General features: G+C 48.1%; 2 protein-coding genes across 3 annotated transcripts in view; one reads left to right on the forward strand and one right to left on the reverse strand.

Moving 5' to 3' along the window:
- The window catches only part of SYN1 (synapsin I), a 391962-nt gene that overhangs the window by 217701 nt on the left and 154815 nt on the right, over positions 1-19446 (reverse strand). The window lies entirely within an intron of this gene.
- On the forward strand, positions 130-18859 carry TIMP1 (TIMP metallopeptidase inhibitor 1). The gene is made up of 6 exons (XM_069209652.1): positions 130-264; positions 8372-8530; positions 13106-13203; positions 14086-14203; positions 15168-15289; positions 17331-18859. The coding sequence occupies exons 2-6, from the start codon at positions 8404-8406 to the stop codon at positions 17523-17525; spliced, it is 660 nt and encodes a 219-aa protein (XP_069065753.1). The 5' UTR covers positions 130-264; positions 8372-8403; the 3' UTR covers positions 17526-18859.

A 19446-nucleotide genomic window follows, 5' to 3' on the forward strand; every position in this document is an offset into this window, starting at 1 on the left:
TTTTACTTGCCTGTGGGGGCGTGGGATGCCCGAGCCGTGCCGCCCCGTCCAATGGCAGCCGAGGGCGTGGGCAGGGGGCGGGCCTCCAGATGTGGTTATAACAGGCAGCCTGCAGAGGAGTGAGTACGGAGCCTGCTATCGGATGCACTAAGGGCGGTCTTGGACGTCGATCTTGTGTCATCCCCACTGCATCGAAGGCCCGAGCCCTGCAGCCTGCACGTAGCACAGCCGCCTTCGAAGGCACGGGCACCCCGAAGACCCAAGGTAAGAGACTTCACCCCCTAATGCTGCTCTTACGTGGGCAATTCTTACAATTTGACTGTGGAACAACAGGTCCCAGAATTCCATGTGGCGTGGCCTGCGGCTGATGTCACCCATGAGCTGGGCCCACTCAGCAGCACTGGGCCAAGCGGAGTACGACACAGTACGGTTATTGGAGTCAACAGGGGCGCCGGAGCTGGCTTTTGGATATCGCTGTTTGTGGGGGTGTAGAATGTGGACTAGAAATCCCACAGTGCATTTCTGTTATTAGAGGAACCCACGGGGTAGGAAAATGTTCTAGTACTTCAAAGTTGTTAAATATTACACCAAAGATCGTGTTGAAAGCCACGGGCTTCTGTAGGGTCATACTTTTGAAGCCTAGCTTCCCCTTTTAGAAATCCTAGCGTAGGTTTGCGTGCAGAGTGGGGTGATCAAGGACTACAACTCCCAGAATGCATTATAGGCTGTGGGATTGGAACGTGGCGTCCGTGATGATCTCGAGTTCGTTGCCTGGTGATTATATACAGAAGGGCCGTCTGTGAGAGCTTGCTGTTGTTGTAGGACAGACGCGCGTTGTTTTGCTGCCTCTACCGCTGAGAAGCACATTGCGAGTCCTGGCCGCTTGTTGTTGTTGTTGACCGATGCCGGGGCAGAAGCTGCCTAATGTTTATGTATTTTTGCTCTGAATCAGAGCTTGAAATAGAAACAGAACAGTGCAGCGGGGCCCTACCCGAGAGTACCTGTTCGCCACTGAGCAGTGATGCAAGTGCACGGTCACTCCGGTATCTCACCACAGGGGATACGTGCTCGGCTTCTCCCTGTCACATAAAAGGGGCGGGGTAAGTGTGACGCTCAGGGCAGTGATATGGCATTCCCTGGGTCCCCGATAGGCGGCTGCCCATCCCCTGGTGCCAGGTGCTGTTATTTTGAAGTTGAACGACTGACAGTGCCAGCACTGAACCAAGTGCCTGTCCAGAAGGTGTCCTTTGGGCCTGTGATGCGCGTGTCCAGGGTCGCGTCTCTGCATCACCTAATCCTAGGACCTGCCCATAGGTCCCACTCTCCACACTTAAAAATGCTGCAAATAAAATGGACCCGCTTCTTTGTGCCCCCACCCCATTGCAGACTCCATCTTGGACATCCAGTTGGCAATGTGTGGTAAAGGGCACTACCCCTCAGCACGTTCTCGTCCACACTGTGGTGTGGTCACCTCCACGCTGCCCACATTCACAGAATCTTCTTGGGTTCCCTAGCAGGTGCTAGATAGGCGCTCCATTCAGGGGGTCACTAGCTCGGTGTGGTGGGGTCTAACCTCTTCATTATGGTAAATTAATTGATAAGCCCCATGGAACACAGGCACCTAGATAGTGTTAGGGTTGTGCAACGTTGCATAATTTTTCATGAAATTTAAGGGGAAATTCCCCAAACTATTCTTTCAGGGTAAGATATGGATTGCTTGTATCTCATATCGCTTTTTTTTAAATTAATTAGGTCTGAGTTTGAACAGCACTGGTATCTAAGAGACCTACTGCTAACAGCATACATAGTCTAATTTGGGTCCACCCCTTGAAACCAGTGACATGGTTCAATTGGACTCTTTCTGCCATTGACTTGATGCTTTGCCAGTCATGTCTTGGCTCCGCCCAGTGGAGTGTTCATCTTTTCTCTCCTACTCCTGGGTGTATCTTTCTGCCTCCTCTAGGTGGCGTGCACAGACCATCGTGCAGTACTGTACCTGCAGCTGCTGGCTCTCTCGAGTGTGTTTTGCTATAATACGCAAACATTCCATGTGGTAGCACAAGAAGCCCAGACTTGTTGGCTTTGCCAAAACTTGTTTTTATTAGGTGCGCGCTCTCGAGGTGTACAATTGTATTTTGTTGACCGATAAAGATACAGCATTGGGTAAAGGGAACTTGAAGGCCCCACGTAAAATAGATTACCCTCTGGGTACCTTGTCATTCAGGTGTCCTCCTCCCCACACCGGGTGGGTGAGGGCGGCCTCGCTTCATTCGAATAAACTACTGTTTTGGGAATATTTTCCCAGATCTTTATAAGAGGTTGTAAGTTACCCTTTCAGTCTAGCAGCAGTTTGGGTACTTGTAAAGGCTCTGCTTCAGAGGGGAAGGGGCGAGGAGCGCTGGACCAGGGTAAAAGACATACCACCCGGTGCTGCCCTGGCCAGAGCCCAGGCCACTCAACGACCAGGCATGTGGCGAGTCGTCGCTAGGATGCTGAAACGAGGTGTGATTCACCAATACATATAAAGATGCTCATTAAAACTAAAGGCGAGAGTTCTGTGGCATTCCCGGTTGGGATGTTTCAGGGTTCTAATGTCAGATCGTAAAGCTGTCAAGAGAGCTACCCGTAGTAACAGGAGCCCACGTACATTCATTTCTGTGGGTGTGGTGGTATGGCACAGGCAGAACTTGGGAGACATGTCTCTGTCCTTTGTAAAGTGGCCATTAGCCAAGGGTTCTGCAGTGTTACCTCCGCAGGAGCGCCTCGAATCAGATGGCTGTCTAGTCTGTCCGTGCCCCACTGGAAGCTGTATGGTCCCCTTTAGTGTATGAGCAGAGCCATTGGAATTAAGCAATAGGGTACAAGCAAATTATGCAGCATGGTTGACCAAATTATGTGGCAAGAAATGGGAAATTATGCAGCATGATGAAAGAAATGTGAAAGTATGAGGTGTGTGTGTTTTTTTTTTTTTTTTTAAACCAGTTATCATTGTTTTGGCAAAGCTTCAATTTTGTATTACCGGTTTAACACCCAAATACAACCATAAGCAACTGAAAGGTGGCCAGTCAACCTTTTGAGAAGGTCCTTCCACTGTGCAGCACACGCGTTGCTGCGTGTTAACTAACTAATCCGTTTGAGCTAGAAACCTTTTTTTGTTAACATCTACACATTATTCAGCCAATGATGTGTTATGTGGTAAAAAATATATCTATTCAGAAAATGCCATGCATGGCTGAAAAATCACACAGTGGCCCTCTGTACGAGTGAAGACCAAGCTGGACACTTACGGTCCAACTTTTAAGTTGTGCGCAAATTCTAAGTGAGCCCCAAACCAGAGTTTGGATTACAAGTTTTGTGGGAAAATGCACCTCCCTAATGTATGATATGAGAAAAGTGATAGGATGGCGGGAAAAGGTCCACAAACATTGATTTCTCATTCTAAAGATAAGTTGTAGTGGTCCATAGTACACCACCTTCCAATTACCACACAATCTGGTTTCAATCTTGCTACATGGTTTTCCTAAAGTTGCACAGCATTGCAGGACCCGGCTACACTCGCCCAGACCCAGTGGTGATTGTCTGTCGGTGTCAGCACGTGAACGGTCAGGGACTGTCACCCGTGGTAATGGATCACTGCCCGTGCACTACACCGTCATCATCTACGTGCTTGCGTCGGGTGTAGAGCCACTGATAAGATTGCTGATGCAGGACAACCACCTTTCCCAGGAAATTCCACAGAAATTATGCGGCAGCTGAGAACCACATTTTGTAATAGTGTTAACTAAATTGCGGGTAAAGAAAAGGCAATTGGTGCCGCGTAATATGCCACTATTATTTACGTATAACACACGTTTGCTGCCTGGACAAAAGCTTCAATTAAACACCCGCCAATGGACACACAAAAGGTGACAAGTTAACCTTTTCAAGGTGTCCGTCACTGCCTGTCAGAGCGGTAATTTTTGTGTTACCCTTTTTTTTGGGGGGTGGGGGGGTGTGTGTGTATATATATACACACACATCTCTGCAGCAGTTCGTGGATTGTGCTGTAAATGTGTAATACTGCGGTAAACGCTGCAGAATTACACCATTCCAGTGGTCTTGACTATAAACTAAGTCTGACAAGGCAAGAAGACTTCTCTGCCGCAGTCTGGCATTATGAGGAGCACCTGCCCCGGCCTTTTGATTTGTGACTGGGTATAAGGAATCACGCCAGGCTTTAAATAGGTGCTTACATTATTAGAAGGGAGACCCTCCTATTTTAGGCCCGTTCCCATGGTGCGGGCCTGGTACTTCGAAGCGGGGGTTCTGCGACCCCGAGGGCTGCAGTCCAAGAGAGGTGTCCGCTCGGGTCAGAGGTCACTCAAGGGAGCCATGTGGCCGCAGGCAGTGGTGCCCTGACCTGTTCCAGTGCCTCTGCTCGCACTACAGAACAGTCCGTCATCTCTCACAATGTCGTCGGTCACAGGTATATTCTTAGGTCTGGCTCGACGACGCAGCTGTCTTGTTACGAGTTATTAACTGGTCATCAAGTGTGATTCTGCTTCGCCCAAAGGGGTAGCTTTATATAAAATATATCCCCCCGCCCCCCCATGCATGTTTAGTGCGTCATCCCGCCTCTTGCATGGTGCACTATTTGCAATAATTGATGGCCCATTTTACGTCTCAAAATTATGCTGAATCTTTACATGTTTTTATTCCATACCTGCATTACAGACAAAACTATAGTTGTTTTGTTTTTTTCGCTACAATTCTCTTTATTTTTAGTCGGGACTCCCTCCCAATGCATGCCAGGCGTATGCGCTTGACCAGTGATTGTGTGTTTTATTAGCATCTCCCACTGCTTTTGGTGAAGCGCTTTGGCGTGGGCACCAATCAAACAACCTACTTTGCAATAAACCAGATAGATATAAACACACACAATTCTGCAACTGGGCCTTGAAGCAGAGGTTAAGACAGCATCTAAGTGTATAAGTTTAGCGACGAGATTCACGTTTAGATCCTGCTGTGTGCAGGTTTTAAAGTGGTCTGTGCCACACACATGGACACAGCCCCCACTTCACACAGGAATGTATGTGCCTTTCTTGATGGAATTGCTCGAAGAGATGGAAACTTGAAAATTTGTTTTTATTCATAGAGACAGTTTTTGGAGCTGCCCTCGTGGACTCTTGGCTAGATTAGTGGAACGCAATGGAAACCTTTGTTACCCAATTTAATGTGCTGACAAGCACTCACTAAACACGAATCCTTAGCAGCCAGCGTGCTAGACAAGAGAAGGCTGACTTAGGCTGGACACATTTCAGTTTCTTTCATTACACATCATGGGGGTCATTCCGACCCCGGCTGCGGAGACCGCCAAATGACCGCACCGCGGACAAATGACCGCGGCGGTCATTCTAACTTTCCCGCTGGGCTGGCGGGCGATTTCCAAAAGATCGCCCGCCGGCCCAGCGGGAAAGCCCCTGCAAAGAGGAAGCCGGCTCTGAATGGAGCCGGCGGATTTGCAGGGGTGCGACGGGTGCAGTGGCACCCGTCGCGATTTTCAGTGTCTGCAAAGCAGACACTGAAAATCTTTGTGGGGCCCTGTTAGGGGGCCCCTGCACTGCCCATGCCAGTGGCATGGGCAGTGCAGGGGTCTCCAGGGGCCCCACGACACCCGTTCCTGGCGGTAATAACCGCCAGGAACAGGATGGCGGGAAGGGGGTCGGAATCCCCATGGCGGCGCTGCAAGCAGCGCCGCCATGGAGGATTCCCTGGGCCAGGGGTAAACCGGCGGGAAACCGCTGGTTCCCCTTTTCTGACCGCGGCGGTCAGAATGGCCCAGGAAGCACCGCCAGCCTGTTGGCGGTGCTTCCGTGGTCGTCACCGACCGCCAGGGTCAGAATGACCCCCCATGTGTCTAGGAAACGACAGCTGTGCAAGCAGCTAATGTACATTCTAGAGCCATACCACAATGATCCAGGAAGCGCTACGAAGCTATACTAATTGTAGAATGCGCTACAGTCATCTGAGATATGATATACAAAGATAATGTTTCTAAGTGGCAACCTCAATTTCTCGATGGACCTTGGGGATGGCAACACTACGTAGCTCAGTCCTCTAGGCCACGCCCCTCCTGAAGAGACCTGAGCGCCTTTTGTCAGTGGGAAGACGTCTATCTGCCTTCTGTAAGAGGCGGTCAGGATAGGATCCAAAGAGGGGTAGGAGCTTGGGCACCTTCCCAGAACCCCCTTGTCTTGAAATTGGACGTTCCTGTTGCTGCTCAGAGACAGAAGATAGATTTCACCTTTAATAGACCTGTAACTTTACTCCTGTGTTGTTTTTTTTTATTTATTTTTTCTCCTCTGCACACAGCAGCATCCTTGAAAGAAACAGCAGACAACAGCTTGCTTGTGCTCCGGGGCTCCTGCCCGGACACACCGCAGTGCCCAGAATGTTTATTCCCAGTCAGGGCCCGATGTCCGGGAAACGGGATCTGTCCTCAAAGCAGCCCAAGATTATCCCTCGCCGGGCGGAGGCGCGCAGGCCAGGGGAGGGAGCAGGTACCGGAGGGTGGTGGGGGCCGATGGTACCTATCCTGGGGGGAGAGAGCCCCTCTACCACACTACAAAATCACTCCTGTTGATGGAGGGGCAGCCTCAGTGTCTACCGGACCCACCACTGGGCGAAACCGAGGCTCCGAGCTTATTCTGCCAGAATTATTTCATGCGGCACAACATGTCCGCCCTTTCCAGGCCGCCGCCAATCACAGAGCGCGGCAGGAACCCTTTCTGGACTTGGTGACTGGGGTGCCGATTGTAGGACTCAATGTGCCAACAGAGTGAATTCAGTACAGAAACTCCTTTTTTTTGGGGGGGGGGGGGGGGTGTTGACTGTACGCAAGCGCAGCCTGCCTTTGATGGTTCTCATTCCGTTTCTTAACCACCTTTTTGGTAAATAGGCATTTTACTGAAAATACTTTTGAACCCTTTAAAATTGGAGATTATTAATGAAAATGAGGACGAACGGTATCATAGCAAACATCTCTGTGCACCTCTATTGTCACCACATTTCCCCCAGAATAGGCGACTCAAATTATACAGGGACCGCGTTACGTTGGCAAAGAATGTGCATCGAAAGACGTCAACACAACGCCCTGGGTAACGGAAGTGACACCGTGAACTCTTTGACCCCCCCTGACGGCCTCTAATGAACTCCGTGTAGCCATCAGCAGCCTGCGATTTCTTGCTGGGGGGAGGGTGCATGTTTACTTTCTGTTCTTCATGCCGCCTTTAAGTCCTGAGCAGAGGGATTTATAGGGCAGTGTCAGGAACAGTAATTTTAAAAATAAAAAGAGGGGTGTGGACAAGACCAGGGCAGAGGTGCCTGACCTGGATACCCCCATTTAAACTGTTTTTACATTACCCACCGGGGTATAGCGGTCCAGTTCTGCTAATATTCATAAATGGTTTTTACCAAGCACTGGGCATGTGCCCTCAGTGCCACAGATTAAAACCAAATGGTTCAAAATTTGGACCTGGAAATATTGCCACAACTTCCAATCGTAAGGATGGTGCATTGATGACCAACGACTCCACCCTTGGTCGAACTGTAAAGTAATTCTTCCAGCGCACCACCTCTCTACCAGGGGCTGTAGGCATCCCCACGGTGGGCAGATATAAGCATGTTTGCACTTGAAGATGCCCAAGACACCAAACAGCACAATATCATCATGTAAGATGCCACTCGGGAAAAGAGGAGTCTGGGTGGTGAGGTAAAACAAACCAATACTGTTTCATCACCAGAGCACACATCAAGGCCCATATTTAATGATACTGGACTCGAGGCAGCACAGCAACCGAAGCTCCAAGTCCGAGAGGAAAAAAAAAGTGCCATACTTATCTTTATATATTCTCTACTTCCTTCCTCTTTTCCCAGCGCTGGAACACGTTTGGCTGCACCACAGTACAAGGGCGTCTGCGTTCTCTAAAGTAGTTCAGGGGACCCTACCACAACAAACTATCCTATAAGACATTTCCTACTTTCTACGTGCGTGGAATGTATATCAGAACCCATGGTTGATTGCATTGATGTGCCAATACACCACCTCTTGGTGTAAAGTCGTGCAGATTAGAGCTAACTACAGCTTTGCGTCAGTTTGGGGAGCTTTCCAATGCACATTCTGATTTACATTGGCTAATAAATACGCCCCTCCCCCTCCACCCTCCAAAATCTTTGCATCACTTTTGTAGTGGGACTTTCGGCTAGGTCACAACTCCCCAGCAGCATTACTGATCAAAGAAAAATATGTACTTGTAATAAGTTATTTGCAAGTCTTTCTCTATATGACATCTGCAGAGGTTTTCTGAAGTGTCCACCTCTCCCTCTCTTTCAGCACTTCCTGGACCCCGGACAGACACCGCGAGAATGTCTGGCGCCTCCATCTGTGGGATGATGGCAGTAGCCCTGCTGCTCCTGGCACAGGGGGGACCCTCTGAGGCCTGCAGCTGCGGCGCTCAGCACCCGCAGACCGCGTTCTGCCATTCACAAGTTGGTAAGTAGAGGCTGTGTGTGGACCTGGGGAGGAAGGGTGATGGGGTAGGCGAGAGGAGCATATCCTCTCCCCTCCGCGCCGCAGAGCCTCATTGGTTCTTACCAATTTTCCGTAGTTTTTCTTAATAATTATTATTATTATTATATATTTTTTTTTCTTCTTCACTCACTCAGACTCACACCAGAAAATAGTTGACTCCTGTCTGAGGCTAAACAATTTGGCATAGCAAGGAAGTTAAATGTCCTAATGCATCCAGTTTGATACTTAAGACAGCTATTTATGGGGGTGCACGGTGGCCCCTTAAACCCCTTGGGCCTGCTGTCCCTGCACCTGCCACCCTAGGATAGCTACACCCTTACAGGTCCCAGGTACCTCAAGTCCACTCCACTGTCTTAGGACTATACTGGGTAAATTCACTTTAAAACACTGCCAGTCTCTTCTCTGATAAGGCAACTCTTCCCTGATCTCACCGAGGCTTTCAGTCAGTGGAAATAACTCTGGCATTATCTTTCCTTTCTCACTAGAGATGATGCTGTGGAGCCCCGAGATACGGGTTCTCATTCCTACTGTTCACTTTACCACATTGTGGTCCTTGGGGAGTCTCTTTGCTGCTATCCTCTGTTTTGCTTGCTTAGAAGTGCTTTCAGAAGCTGCACTGGGCTGGGCTGTTGATGTGGTTTGCTAGAATACTTTTGTTTTCCTCCACAAGTCTTGCATTTGGCCCTGAGATTCTGCTGTGCTGCCTTCTGTTGGAGCTCTGCCTCCAGTCTGGTCGCCTGGGTGGGCCTTTAATTACAGTTTCTTCAGACCTCACTAGCATCACAAATTAAAAGGAGCGATCAGACTTCCTTCCCTGCCTGCTTTCCCACCGCCCATCAATTACAGGGTGTTTTGTAGTCCGCTGTTGGGGCTACAGATCAGCCTTCTTCCATTGATGGGTGGGCTACACTTCTTCTTCCCAGGTGCTCACTGTGCAGCTGCTGTGGGCCTGGTGCATCCTCCTGGAGGGAGCCCTGAGGCTGCTGGGGCAGGGATACTGCCACAGCTAAGCAGCAGGCAGGGGAGGTTTGGTGGGTAGATCTGGCAGGGGGTTGGTCGTGTGTAGTACATACTCCTGGTTGTGGTTCTGTGGGTCCAGACCTTCTTGGGTGGGCTGTTGTAATCTTGGTTCTCATTAGTGGGGTCCTGAGCTATGGATCCTGATGGGCCATGTGCTGTGGGCCCACAGATTCTCAAGGGTGGAGTGCTGTGGCACATGGCTCTTACTGGATTAGTTGGCATGCCCCATGGGTGTTTAAGCTTGTGAGGTTTCTAAACTCTTAGCCAACATGTTTGAAAAACTATATTTAATAGGCGCGGTTTGACACTACACTCTTTCACATCCCCCAGTGCAAAGCTGATTTTAGTGTTTGTGCCAGTGCTGGTTTTGATTCCTAGTCGGGTTCTAAGAAAAAAAGCATGGACTCCACTGCATGCAGCACTGGTGCATATAGACGTGGTCTCTAACATGTGGCCAACTCCACAGCATGCAGCACTGGTGCATATAGACGTGGTCTCTAACATGTGGCCAACTCCACAGCATGCAGCACTGGTGCATATAGACGTGGTCTCTAACATGTGGCCAACTCCACAGCATGCAGCACTGGTGCATATAGACGTGGTCTCTAACATGTGGCCAACTCCACAGCATGCAGCACGGGTGCATATAGACGTGGTCTCTAACATATGGCCAACTCCACAGCATGCAGTTGTTGTGCAGATAGATATTATTGACAGCAAATGGCTGTGACTGTGTGGACTGTAGCGCTGGTGCAGATGGGACATGGTCAAGGCTCCACAGCATGCAGCTCTCAACGATGCTAAACACGCAGCCCTGGTGCAGACAGGCTTAGGAGCTAACATGTCAGAGATGCCTCGGCATGTATTGCTGTTGCTGATGGACCTGGCCAAGACTCCAGTGTTCAATGCTGGTGCAGATGGGCAAGGCTGATACACCACAGCAATCATCAGTGGTGCAGAAGAGAGATGGTTGAGATACCACAGCAGTCATCAGTGGTGCAGAATAGACATGGTTGAGATACCACAGCAATCATCAGTGGTGCAGAATAGACATGGTTGAGATACCACAGCAATCATCAGTGGTGCAGAATAGACATGGTTGAGATACCACAGCAATCATCAGTGGTGCAGAATAGACATGGTTGAGATACCACAGCAATCATCAATGGGGCAGAATAGACATGGTTGAGATACCACAGCAATCATCAGTGGTGCAGAATAGACATGGTTGAGATACCACAGCAATCATCAGTGGTGCAGAAGAGAGATGGTTGAGATACCACAGCAATCATCAGTGGTGCAGAATAGACATGGTTGAGATACCACAGCAATCATCAGTGGTGCAGAAGAGAGATGGTTGAGATGCTGCAGCGTTCATCAATGGGGAAGAATAGACATGGTTGAGATACCACAGCAATCATCAGTGGTGCAGAATAGACATGGTTGAGATACCACAGCAGTCATCAGTGGTGCAGAATAGACATGGTTGAGATACCACAGCAATCATCAGTGGTGCAGAAGAGAGATGGTTGAGATGCTGCAGCGTTCATCAATGGGGCAGAATAGACATGGTTGAGATACCACAGCAATCATCAGTGGTGCAGAAGAGAGATGGTTGAGATGCTGCAGCGTTCATCAATGGGGAAGAATAGAGATGGTTGAGATACCACAGCAATCATCAGTGGTGCAGAATAGAGATGGTTGAGATACCACAGCAGTCATCAGTGGTGCAGAATAGAGATGGTTGAGATACCACAGCAGTCATCAGTGGTGCAGAATAGACATGGTTGAGATACCACAGCAATCATCAGTGGTGCAGAATAGACATGGTTGAGATACCACAGCAATCATCAGTGGTGCAGAATAGACATGGTTGAAACAGCACAGCAGTCATCAGTGGTGCAGAATAGACATGGTTGAAACAGCACAGCAGTCATCAGTGGTGCAGAATAGACCTGGTTGAAACACCACAGCATTCATCACTAGTGCAGTTAGACACGGTAGCGAGCACATGGTCTGGACCCCACAGCTGTGGGCACAGAGGAGCTAGACGTGTTTCCAGGTCCTGCCTCACACCTGCCCCCCAGGAGTCCTGGGTGTGTCCGTCTGCGGTGGTGCATCGCTTCTGCCTCCTGCGCAGGCACTGGGAGCTCGGATCCCTTCCTGGAGCGCTTGCCTGGCCCTGTCCCAGCACCGCCAGGAGGCCTCACCTGCCGAGACATTCCAGGGGCAGGTCCCTGCCTGCCACCGACCGACCGCACATGGAGTGTTTATCGGATGTCTCATCTCCCCGAGATGTTCTCACCACCGCTTGCTGCTTCATCCACGGCAGTCCCTCTCCACCCTCTGCTTGAAACTCTCCTCCTGCTGGTCAGCACTTGAAAGAGTCGGAGGGACGTTTGATGTGAAGAATGAAAGGATTTGGGCCGTTTTCTTTCACTCTCAAAGGCTCTTTAAAAAAACCTCGTTGGTCCAGATCTCTCATTCACGTCTCAAGGATTATCTCACGCCTTCTCTTTCAGATCCTAAATCGTTGTCCCTTCATCACCCTCCTCTGTGTGAATTTCTCCATTGCAGGAAATGGTTTTCTCGTCTGCCGCAAACCTGGAGTATTCCCTTCTGCTTAAATAGCTCCATGCAATCCAAATATTGTCTTTCTTTGTCTCGTCTTGTTTTTTATTTATTTTTTCCCTCATACCTTTATCCTCTTCTCTCATTCTCCCTAATGCTCTTGTTTTTGTTCTTTTTAATATTTTCTCTTGGGAGTTATTCACCCCAAAATTCACAAATCTGCACCCGCAGGTTTACTACATCGCATGGCTGCACATTGACGAATTTTAAGGATTCTCTGAAGTTTCCAAACATCCCCCGTGGAAACCAACGACTTCGTCTATCTCCAGGTTTCCTCCTAAGGAAACTGTTGTGACAAACTGGACGCCGAGGGGAGGGCTTTCTCGGTGTACATTTGTTGGGAGTGTGAAATCGTGCTTGTAAAAAGCCCTCCCCATTTGTGCGGACTCTGTTATTCTATTTCCCTCAACGAAAATAGTTCTACTGTCGTAAGGCCAGTCCCCTCCTACACCCCACAGCAACTTTGGGAGGGGGAGGTACCGTTCCCTTCCCCATTCAGGAAATCAACTTACTACATCCCTTGACAGGAGTAAACTTGAGGCCATTACCACAGTGAAAGTGGGTTGGAAAACAGTTTGTGACTTAACTTGTGTTTTTTGGATGGTGCCAAACTTTTGAACTCCCTTTCATGGAATGCCTCTTCTCCGGCGCTGGACAATGTGGGGTAATATGGTTCATGATTAGTGTCATTGCAAGTGCAATTTACTGTTGTGAATACTTTGCTCTGCTGTTTGAGGACATATGATTTTTATTTTCCAAATTAAATGGTCAAATTGTTTTCCGGCCCAAATTATGAAGAGGGGTGGGAATGTCTTTGCAGACAAGTTAGTTACGCACTCGCACGGTGCTTCTACTCACTGTCCTGAACACGTTTTTCTTCCACAGTGGTTCGTGGGAGAATTGTGGGTATTGAGAAGATGAAGCGGGAGAACGCCACCGACGAGGAACCCAGCTTGCTCCGCCTCCAGATCAAAGTCAGCAAGGTACGGTACCCTGGTCGCACTTGGCTGCCCTGTGTAAAGGTCCATGGCGTGTGGCGGGGGCTCCCACACTGTGCTGGTCACCTCAGCCGCAGCTGGGCTCCCTGCCTATCCCCGAGCAAGGTCCCTGAACTTAAGTCATGTGGCACTATTATTTTGGTCAAACGGCCTATTTTTGGCCCCAGCCTGAGGTTCTGCAAATGGAACAGACCGCAAAGTCTCCCCAGGAACAGAGCTCCTACACCGCTCCTACCGTACAATACTTCTCAAGGAGCTCCCATCCTCCAGCATTCCTGCACCTCCCCACCCTACCCAACTCCCACAATTGGAACAGGCCAAGTGAACTCTTCCGAGCAGTGCTTCTATCCCTCCCAAACATACCTAACTCGTACAACTGGAACAGACTTGGCAAACTCCTCCGAGCAGTGCTCATACACCTCCCACCATACCTAACATGTAGAAGAGGGACAAGAGCGACAACTCCTTGCGAGCAACGCTTCTACACCTCCCAGCCATACCCAATGAGTACCTGACAGTACACAGTCCTTGCAAGCAGCACTTCACCTCCACACCACATGACATGTCTACCAGAGTGCCCCACGTTCAGGATTCCCACGCTACTCCCACTGTATCTAACTTCTAGAAGGGGAACACCCTAAGCGAGCCCAACACGATCAGCATTTGGATACCTTTCCATCAGGAAGAGCTGTCAGCCATCCTAGATGCTTCCCTCCACGCCCACCTTGAACAAGATCCTGCATAGGTGTGTGGTCCACCCTACACAGACCGTATCGCTGCATTCTTTCATGTAGGGTCTTGTGAACGTATGATTCTCATGCGACCCTATATCCTCCGCCTCCTAACGTGCCGTCTTTCTCCTTGCAGGTCTTTAAAGGCTTTGATCTGAAACCAGAACTGGAGTACCTGTACACCCCGATTCATGAAAGCCTCTGTGGGTACACCCATCCTTCCAACAACAAGAGCGAGGAGTTTCTCTTCTCAGGTGGGTTGTGCCTTTTTCTCCTACACAGCCAGTATGCGCTCATCATGTCCACACAGTTGTGGCTCAGTCTAGTGGAAGAGCCTTAAGGTGAATGGCCCCAGACTGGTCAAGGGTGTGACTGATTGGTCTGCGGCAGATTATGTATGATTATTTAGCATAGATGATGTGCCAAGCCCATCTGGCGGGTTCATAATTCTTAGATGCCTACACGTGTTGGCCACCTTAGAATTAGGCTGACCAAGCATTAGGAATGGGGATATAGGGGCTACCCTCTTGGTAGCCTGCTGTGCACCTCCGCTTTAGAGGGGTTACGTTCTGCATGCTCTCGCTTTGTAATGGGACTACAGGATTAATTACGAAGACCACTATCTATAATGTTGTTTGCAACCACCATGGGCACAAATATGATTTGTCTTTTTGGCCCATGACTGAAGCTGGCATATTTAGACTGGGGGTGGCCAGATGGGGCGAATGCCCAAACTACATTTGTCCGGGCCATCCTCATCCCACCCTGGGCCCCACCAGCAGATCTGTGGAAGGACACCTAGAAGCTATCAGAAAAAACAAACATTGGACCTTGCCGAGCACCTAATGTGAAGCAGGGAATGTTTGTGAACATTTACAAGCCTACATATTTAATTATAATTGTGTGTGTTTGTGTGTGTGTGTGTGTGTGTGTGTGTGTATATATAGTTATATTTTAACATTTTTGAACAGTGTGTAGATATGTGTGTGTGTGTATGTATGTATGTGTGTATATATATATATATAATTTGCAATTGCTTTTTTCAGGAGGCCCCAACAGTTTTATCTGTGACTTGTGTCCCTCCACCACTAAAAATCACTTCTGCATACACCAGTGACTGTTGATCGGACTAATAGACAAGTGTTAAGGGGGTTGAAGGGCACCAGTGAGTAAAGTACATGTCGGGGCTCACACTAACCGTGCCATTCTCGTCTGCAGGCCACATCGTGAAGGATATGGTGATGATCTCACTCTGTGGTTTTAACTCACCCATAAGCAAGCTCACCCCCAGCCAGAAGCGAGGACTGACGCATATCTACAAAACAGGCTGCGGCTGTGAGGTAAGTCACACCTCTCTCCTCACCACACAGTCCGCGTTGTCTCAAGGATGTTGCAAGATATTTTGGCTCCGTCTACATTTATTTTTGATTCCCCCTCTCTGCATTTATTTATTTTTGTTCCCCTTTTTTACATGTCTTGAAGTCTGGCCTAGAGAAATATATATATTTTTTAAATACCCACTGGCTTGCTGAAAAATTTGGCCCTGCATTTGGGATTAATGGAGTAAATGTAGGCGTGTTGAATCTGGGGTGATGGGGAGGCTGAGCTGTTTGCTTCATCAACCCTATCTTTCCTCTCTTGGATACTCGTGCTATCGCTTTTCGTCCCTTTTTTTTTTTTTTTTGCTCTCTCTACCCCTTTTGTCTTTATTTCCCTTTTTCCTCATTTTCTCCCACCTTTCATTTCTGCTCCCTAACTACTGCCATCTTATCCAATATCTTTTCCCTATTTTGCTTTTTCTTTTCTGCTTCCTGCTTCTTTTCAATAGTCTCAACCTTGTGTGTGTGTGTGTGTGTGTGTGTGTGTGGGGTGCTCTTTGGTGTGGTCTTGGGTACAACACCAACATCTTCCCATTCTGGTCAGATCGCACGGTGCATCCTTGTCACAAGGTAACTCCATCCTTCGCACAGCCACCTGGCATCTTGACAATATAAGATACTGAAAACTCATGTGAGTTAAAAACCCTTACATAAGTAGTATTCCAGTTTGATTGTTGAGATTCTGCTTTCACAAAACCTCTGCTACTTTTTCAAAACTTCCCAAGACCTGGGAGGCAGCCCACAATGCTTTTGTTTGTGTTGCTTGGCAGTAGTCAGTGTGCAGAATTGGTACTCTGTGGCAAGCAGTTTGGCTACTGCCAGTGCCCCATAGTCTTGCCTCCTCCTTGTGCCCGTAGTATAACCTAGTGCAGTGGTTCCCAACCTGTTGTCCGGGGTTGTCTGTAGATGAAGATAGAGTCTCATTAAGTGAGGAAGGGAAGCATCTGCAGACAAGCTGGATCCGTTTGGGCTCCAGAGAGGATTGGGGAGATGGTTTCAGATCAGCCTTGGCAAAACTGTAGATTGAGGGATGGAATTGCCCAGCTGATTAATAAGTGGCTTGCATATTGCAAGTATTGCAGTCCCCTGCCCCCTTTATACCCATCATCTGGGTGCATAAGAACCCCTGTGACTTATGTTTGCATAGAGTGGTCCATCTCTTCAAGCAACTGCTCTACGGTAGATTGTCTTCTAGGCGCAATAAAATGTAGGCGTGATGAGATGGAGCATGCCGTACGCAACCTTCCTTCCATCTCTTTAGAATGTTGACTGCTACACGCTGCGTCTGCCCTTCTGACTGCGCTAAAGTTCACAAGGCATGGGTGCAAATGATGTTGCTTTCCCCGGTCGCATACCAACCAGAATGTATACCTTAGTTTTGTTTCCTTGAATGAATGTCTGTTATTAAAAGCCAGTGTGGCATCTGCGGCTTGGAATTGTTTTCTGAAGACTAAAGTAGCATCATGAGATATCAAAAGATGCTCAGACGTGTAATGGACGTGCCCAGACCAAGCACTAACACAAGTTAAGAAGTAAAAATTAGACTTGACCAAAAAAGATAAGGATTCCAGGACTAAGAGAAACCAGACGAAGAAGAAAATGTAGGAATCAGAGTTAAACTTGTGATATTATTATTATTATTTTTTTTTTTTTGTTCACCGCGCACCTGTTTACAAGCTGATGCTTATTTGTTATATTAAATCCATTCATGCTATCTTTGTTTCTTACCTGTGAGCATTACGTCCAGGATCCTTTGACCTTGGGGGTGACCTGGCTCGTATTTGGTTATATGTTTTAGAAATTGGTTTTGTTGGAGAGTGAGGGGGTCGTACAGGTTGCTGTAATGTGTTTTGTGGGGGATACTGTACCTCGCGCAAGCAATTGGCCTCACTGTTACTCAATCGTGGGGCAATTATGTTTGGGGTAAAGATCCAGGTCATAAATGCCATTTAACAAGGCTTTGTTAATCTCACTAATGCCTTATTTCTCGGTTCCACCATAGATCTTTCCCTGCAATGGACCGTGTGCCGTCACCAAGCCCAACCAGTGTCTCTGGACTGATGCCTTGATGTCACGCAGCTGGGTGGCCCACCAGGCACTGCATCTGGCTTGCGTAGAAAAGGGCAACGGCGAATGCACCTGGGAGTCCATGAAGTCGAGAGCTGGTGCCACCCCCTTCAAAGCTAGCAGGATCTAAGCCATCGATGTTGTTGCTCTTCTCAACCACCCCTGACACTAAGCGGGGGTAGGTTGTGTGACTGAAACACCTTTTAAAAAGGACCAAATTCCAGAACAAGTCTTCTGTGCAATAATTGCCAGAGACTCCTCCCCCCCCCATCTGCTCCAACCTCTTGTCCCAAGACCATATTGCTTGCTTCAATGCTCAAGGACAGAAATATGTCTGCATACCACTGCAATCTGGAAATCTGGGGAGAGGGCGTAAGGTAGACCAAGCTTAGCTTGCAAATTCATAGTCAGTATTTTTAAGACCACTGTAGATGTTCAAACACAGCCCTTCGTTCTTTCCAGATTCTTCTTCATAATATTCAATTTCCAGGAGTCCTTGGTCTTCTGGTCGGGCTAAGGATTTGGAAAGTCCCATTTGGTTCGCTGCTCATACAGAAGCATGCAGGTCCCCTGAACGATGTTGTCCCTTTGGTCTGAGACTATTGGGTCAAGTTAGGAGGTGACTGAGGAAACTCAAAATGGGGGATGAAATAACTAAAGTTCAAATTTGAAGAAGCCAGTCTTTGGCCCTCAGTGCACTTCTTTTTTTTTTCTGTTTTTCTTTCTCTGACTGTAAGTAAACTGCCATGTAAATAACCAACATCTCCCTGCTGTAAATATACCATTTAGCTCTTCGATAGCCTTCATGACTAGTGAGCTAGTCCTAGGGCTTCCTGGCAAGGGTGGCGAGTCAGTGGTAACTGGTCTTTGACACTTGGTGTAGTATTTGGTTATGTCAGCTCTGTCTTTTGGGCTTTAGAGCTGCCTGAACGATGTGTAGCTCCTTCTGAGTAGGGCCTCTAAACATGCCCCATGCATCTTTTGGTTCAGAGGTCATTCAATAAGTACATTATCACACATTAGAGTGCTTGCCTTCTGTGTTATGTACTTCAAAGTTGCAGAGCTACTCAAGCTATCCTAATGGAAATGTCTTTCCTGCATTGGACTAGGCGGATGCAGCCAATGCACCCGTAGTTTGAGTTTACCACCACCACTGTTTTTTGTTTTTGTTTGTGTGTGTGTGTGTGTGGTGTGTTTTTTTTTTTTTTTTTTTTTAATATGACTGTTACAAATAAGACAGCACTTCTACTAATGTAGCATCGTCTACCTTTGACAAGATGTTGAACAATCTTTATGTAATTTGCACAATGTATCCAACATAAACTTGTAATAAATGTGTTTTAGTGCTGGTGTTGGCGATGGTGCCCTGTGAGGCACTACCCGGCCCATTTCGGGTTTTGTTTGTTGTTGGTGTGGCCCCACCTGTAAGACTGTTATATATAGAGTAAAGATTATATTTATGAATGGCTCGTCTGTGTTTTTTGTTCCACCCAGTAGATGCACGAGATTGGCCTCCACATTCACTCTGAAGTCTGCACGAATGTTCGCAGTAGATGAGGGAGGGAGGGAGGGCTTTGGCTTGGCACATTTGCTTTGGGGAAGGCATCGCAAGTGGTCACACCAGATGATCGAGGGGTTCAACACATTGGTTCTAGTTTGCAAGATAATATAGTGAATTTAAAGATGATGGTGATGTGTTGTGGTGGACGCTGACCAACCTTAGCCGGAGTGCCCTATCTTTTTAGACCCATTCTAGAGTCTAAGGAAACTTTTTATTGTGATTGACTTTGTTTTTGAGATTTATTGGCTAGTTCCACATGAGTAGCAGGCCTCTAGTGTGTCTATTGAACACAGGGGAGGTGAGCTTCTTAGTGTCACAGATGCTTGCTGTATTTTAGCTGAGGTTTGGGATTCAGACCGAAAACATTTGGCCAACCTACTGACTGCCAAATGTAAGAGATTCTCCATTGTAGAAAGGCAGGCTAGATTATCTTTGCATAAAACACCGCTCACTAAAGAGGTAATAATAATACAAAACCAGTATTAGCAAA

The sequence above is a fragment of the Pleurodeles waltl genome, chromosome 10 (assembly GCF_031143425.1).
Source record: "Pleurodeles waltl isolate 20211129_DDA chromosome 10, aPleWal1.hap1.20221129, whole genome shotgun sequence".
Lineage (NCBI taxonomy): Eukaryota > Metazoa > Chordata > Amphibia > Caudata > Salamandridae > Pleurodeles > Pleurodeles waltl.

Bases quoted from the DNA above. Each gene is read 5' to 3' on its own strand.
- TIMP1 (XM_069209652.1), top strand. From the start codon at position 8,404: ATGTCTGGCGCCTCCATCTGTGGGATGATGGCAGTAGCCCTGCTGCTC. The intron at 13,204-14,085 runs GTACGGTACCCT...TTCTCCTTGCAG, and splicing joins TCCAGATCAAAGTCAGCAAG to GTCTTTAAAGGCTTTGATCT. The intron at 14,204-15,167 runs GTGGGTTGTGCC...TCTCGTCTGCAG, and splicing joins CGAGGAGTTTCTCTTCTCAG to GCCACATCGTGAAGGATATG.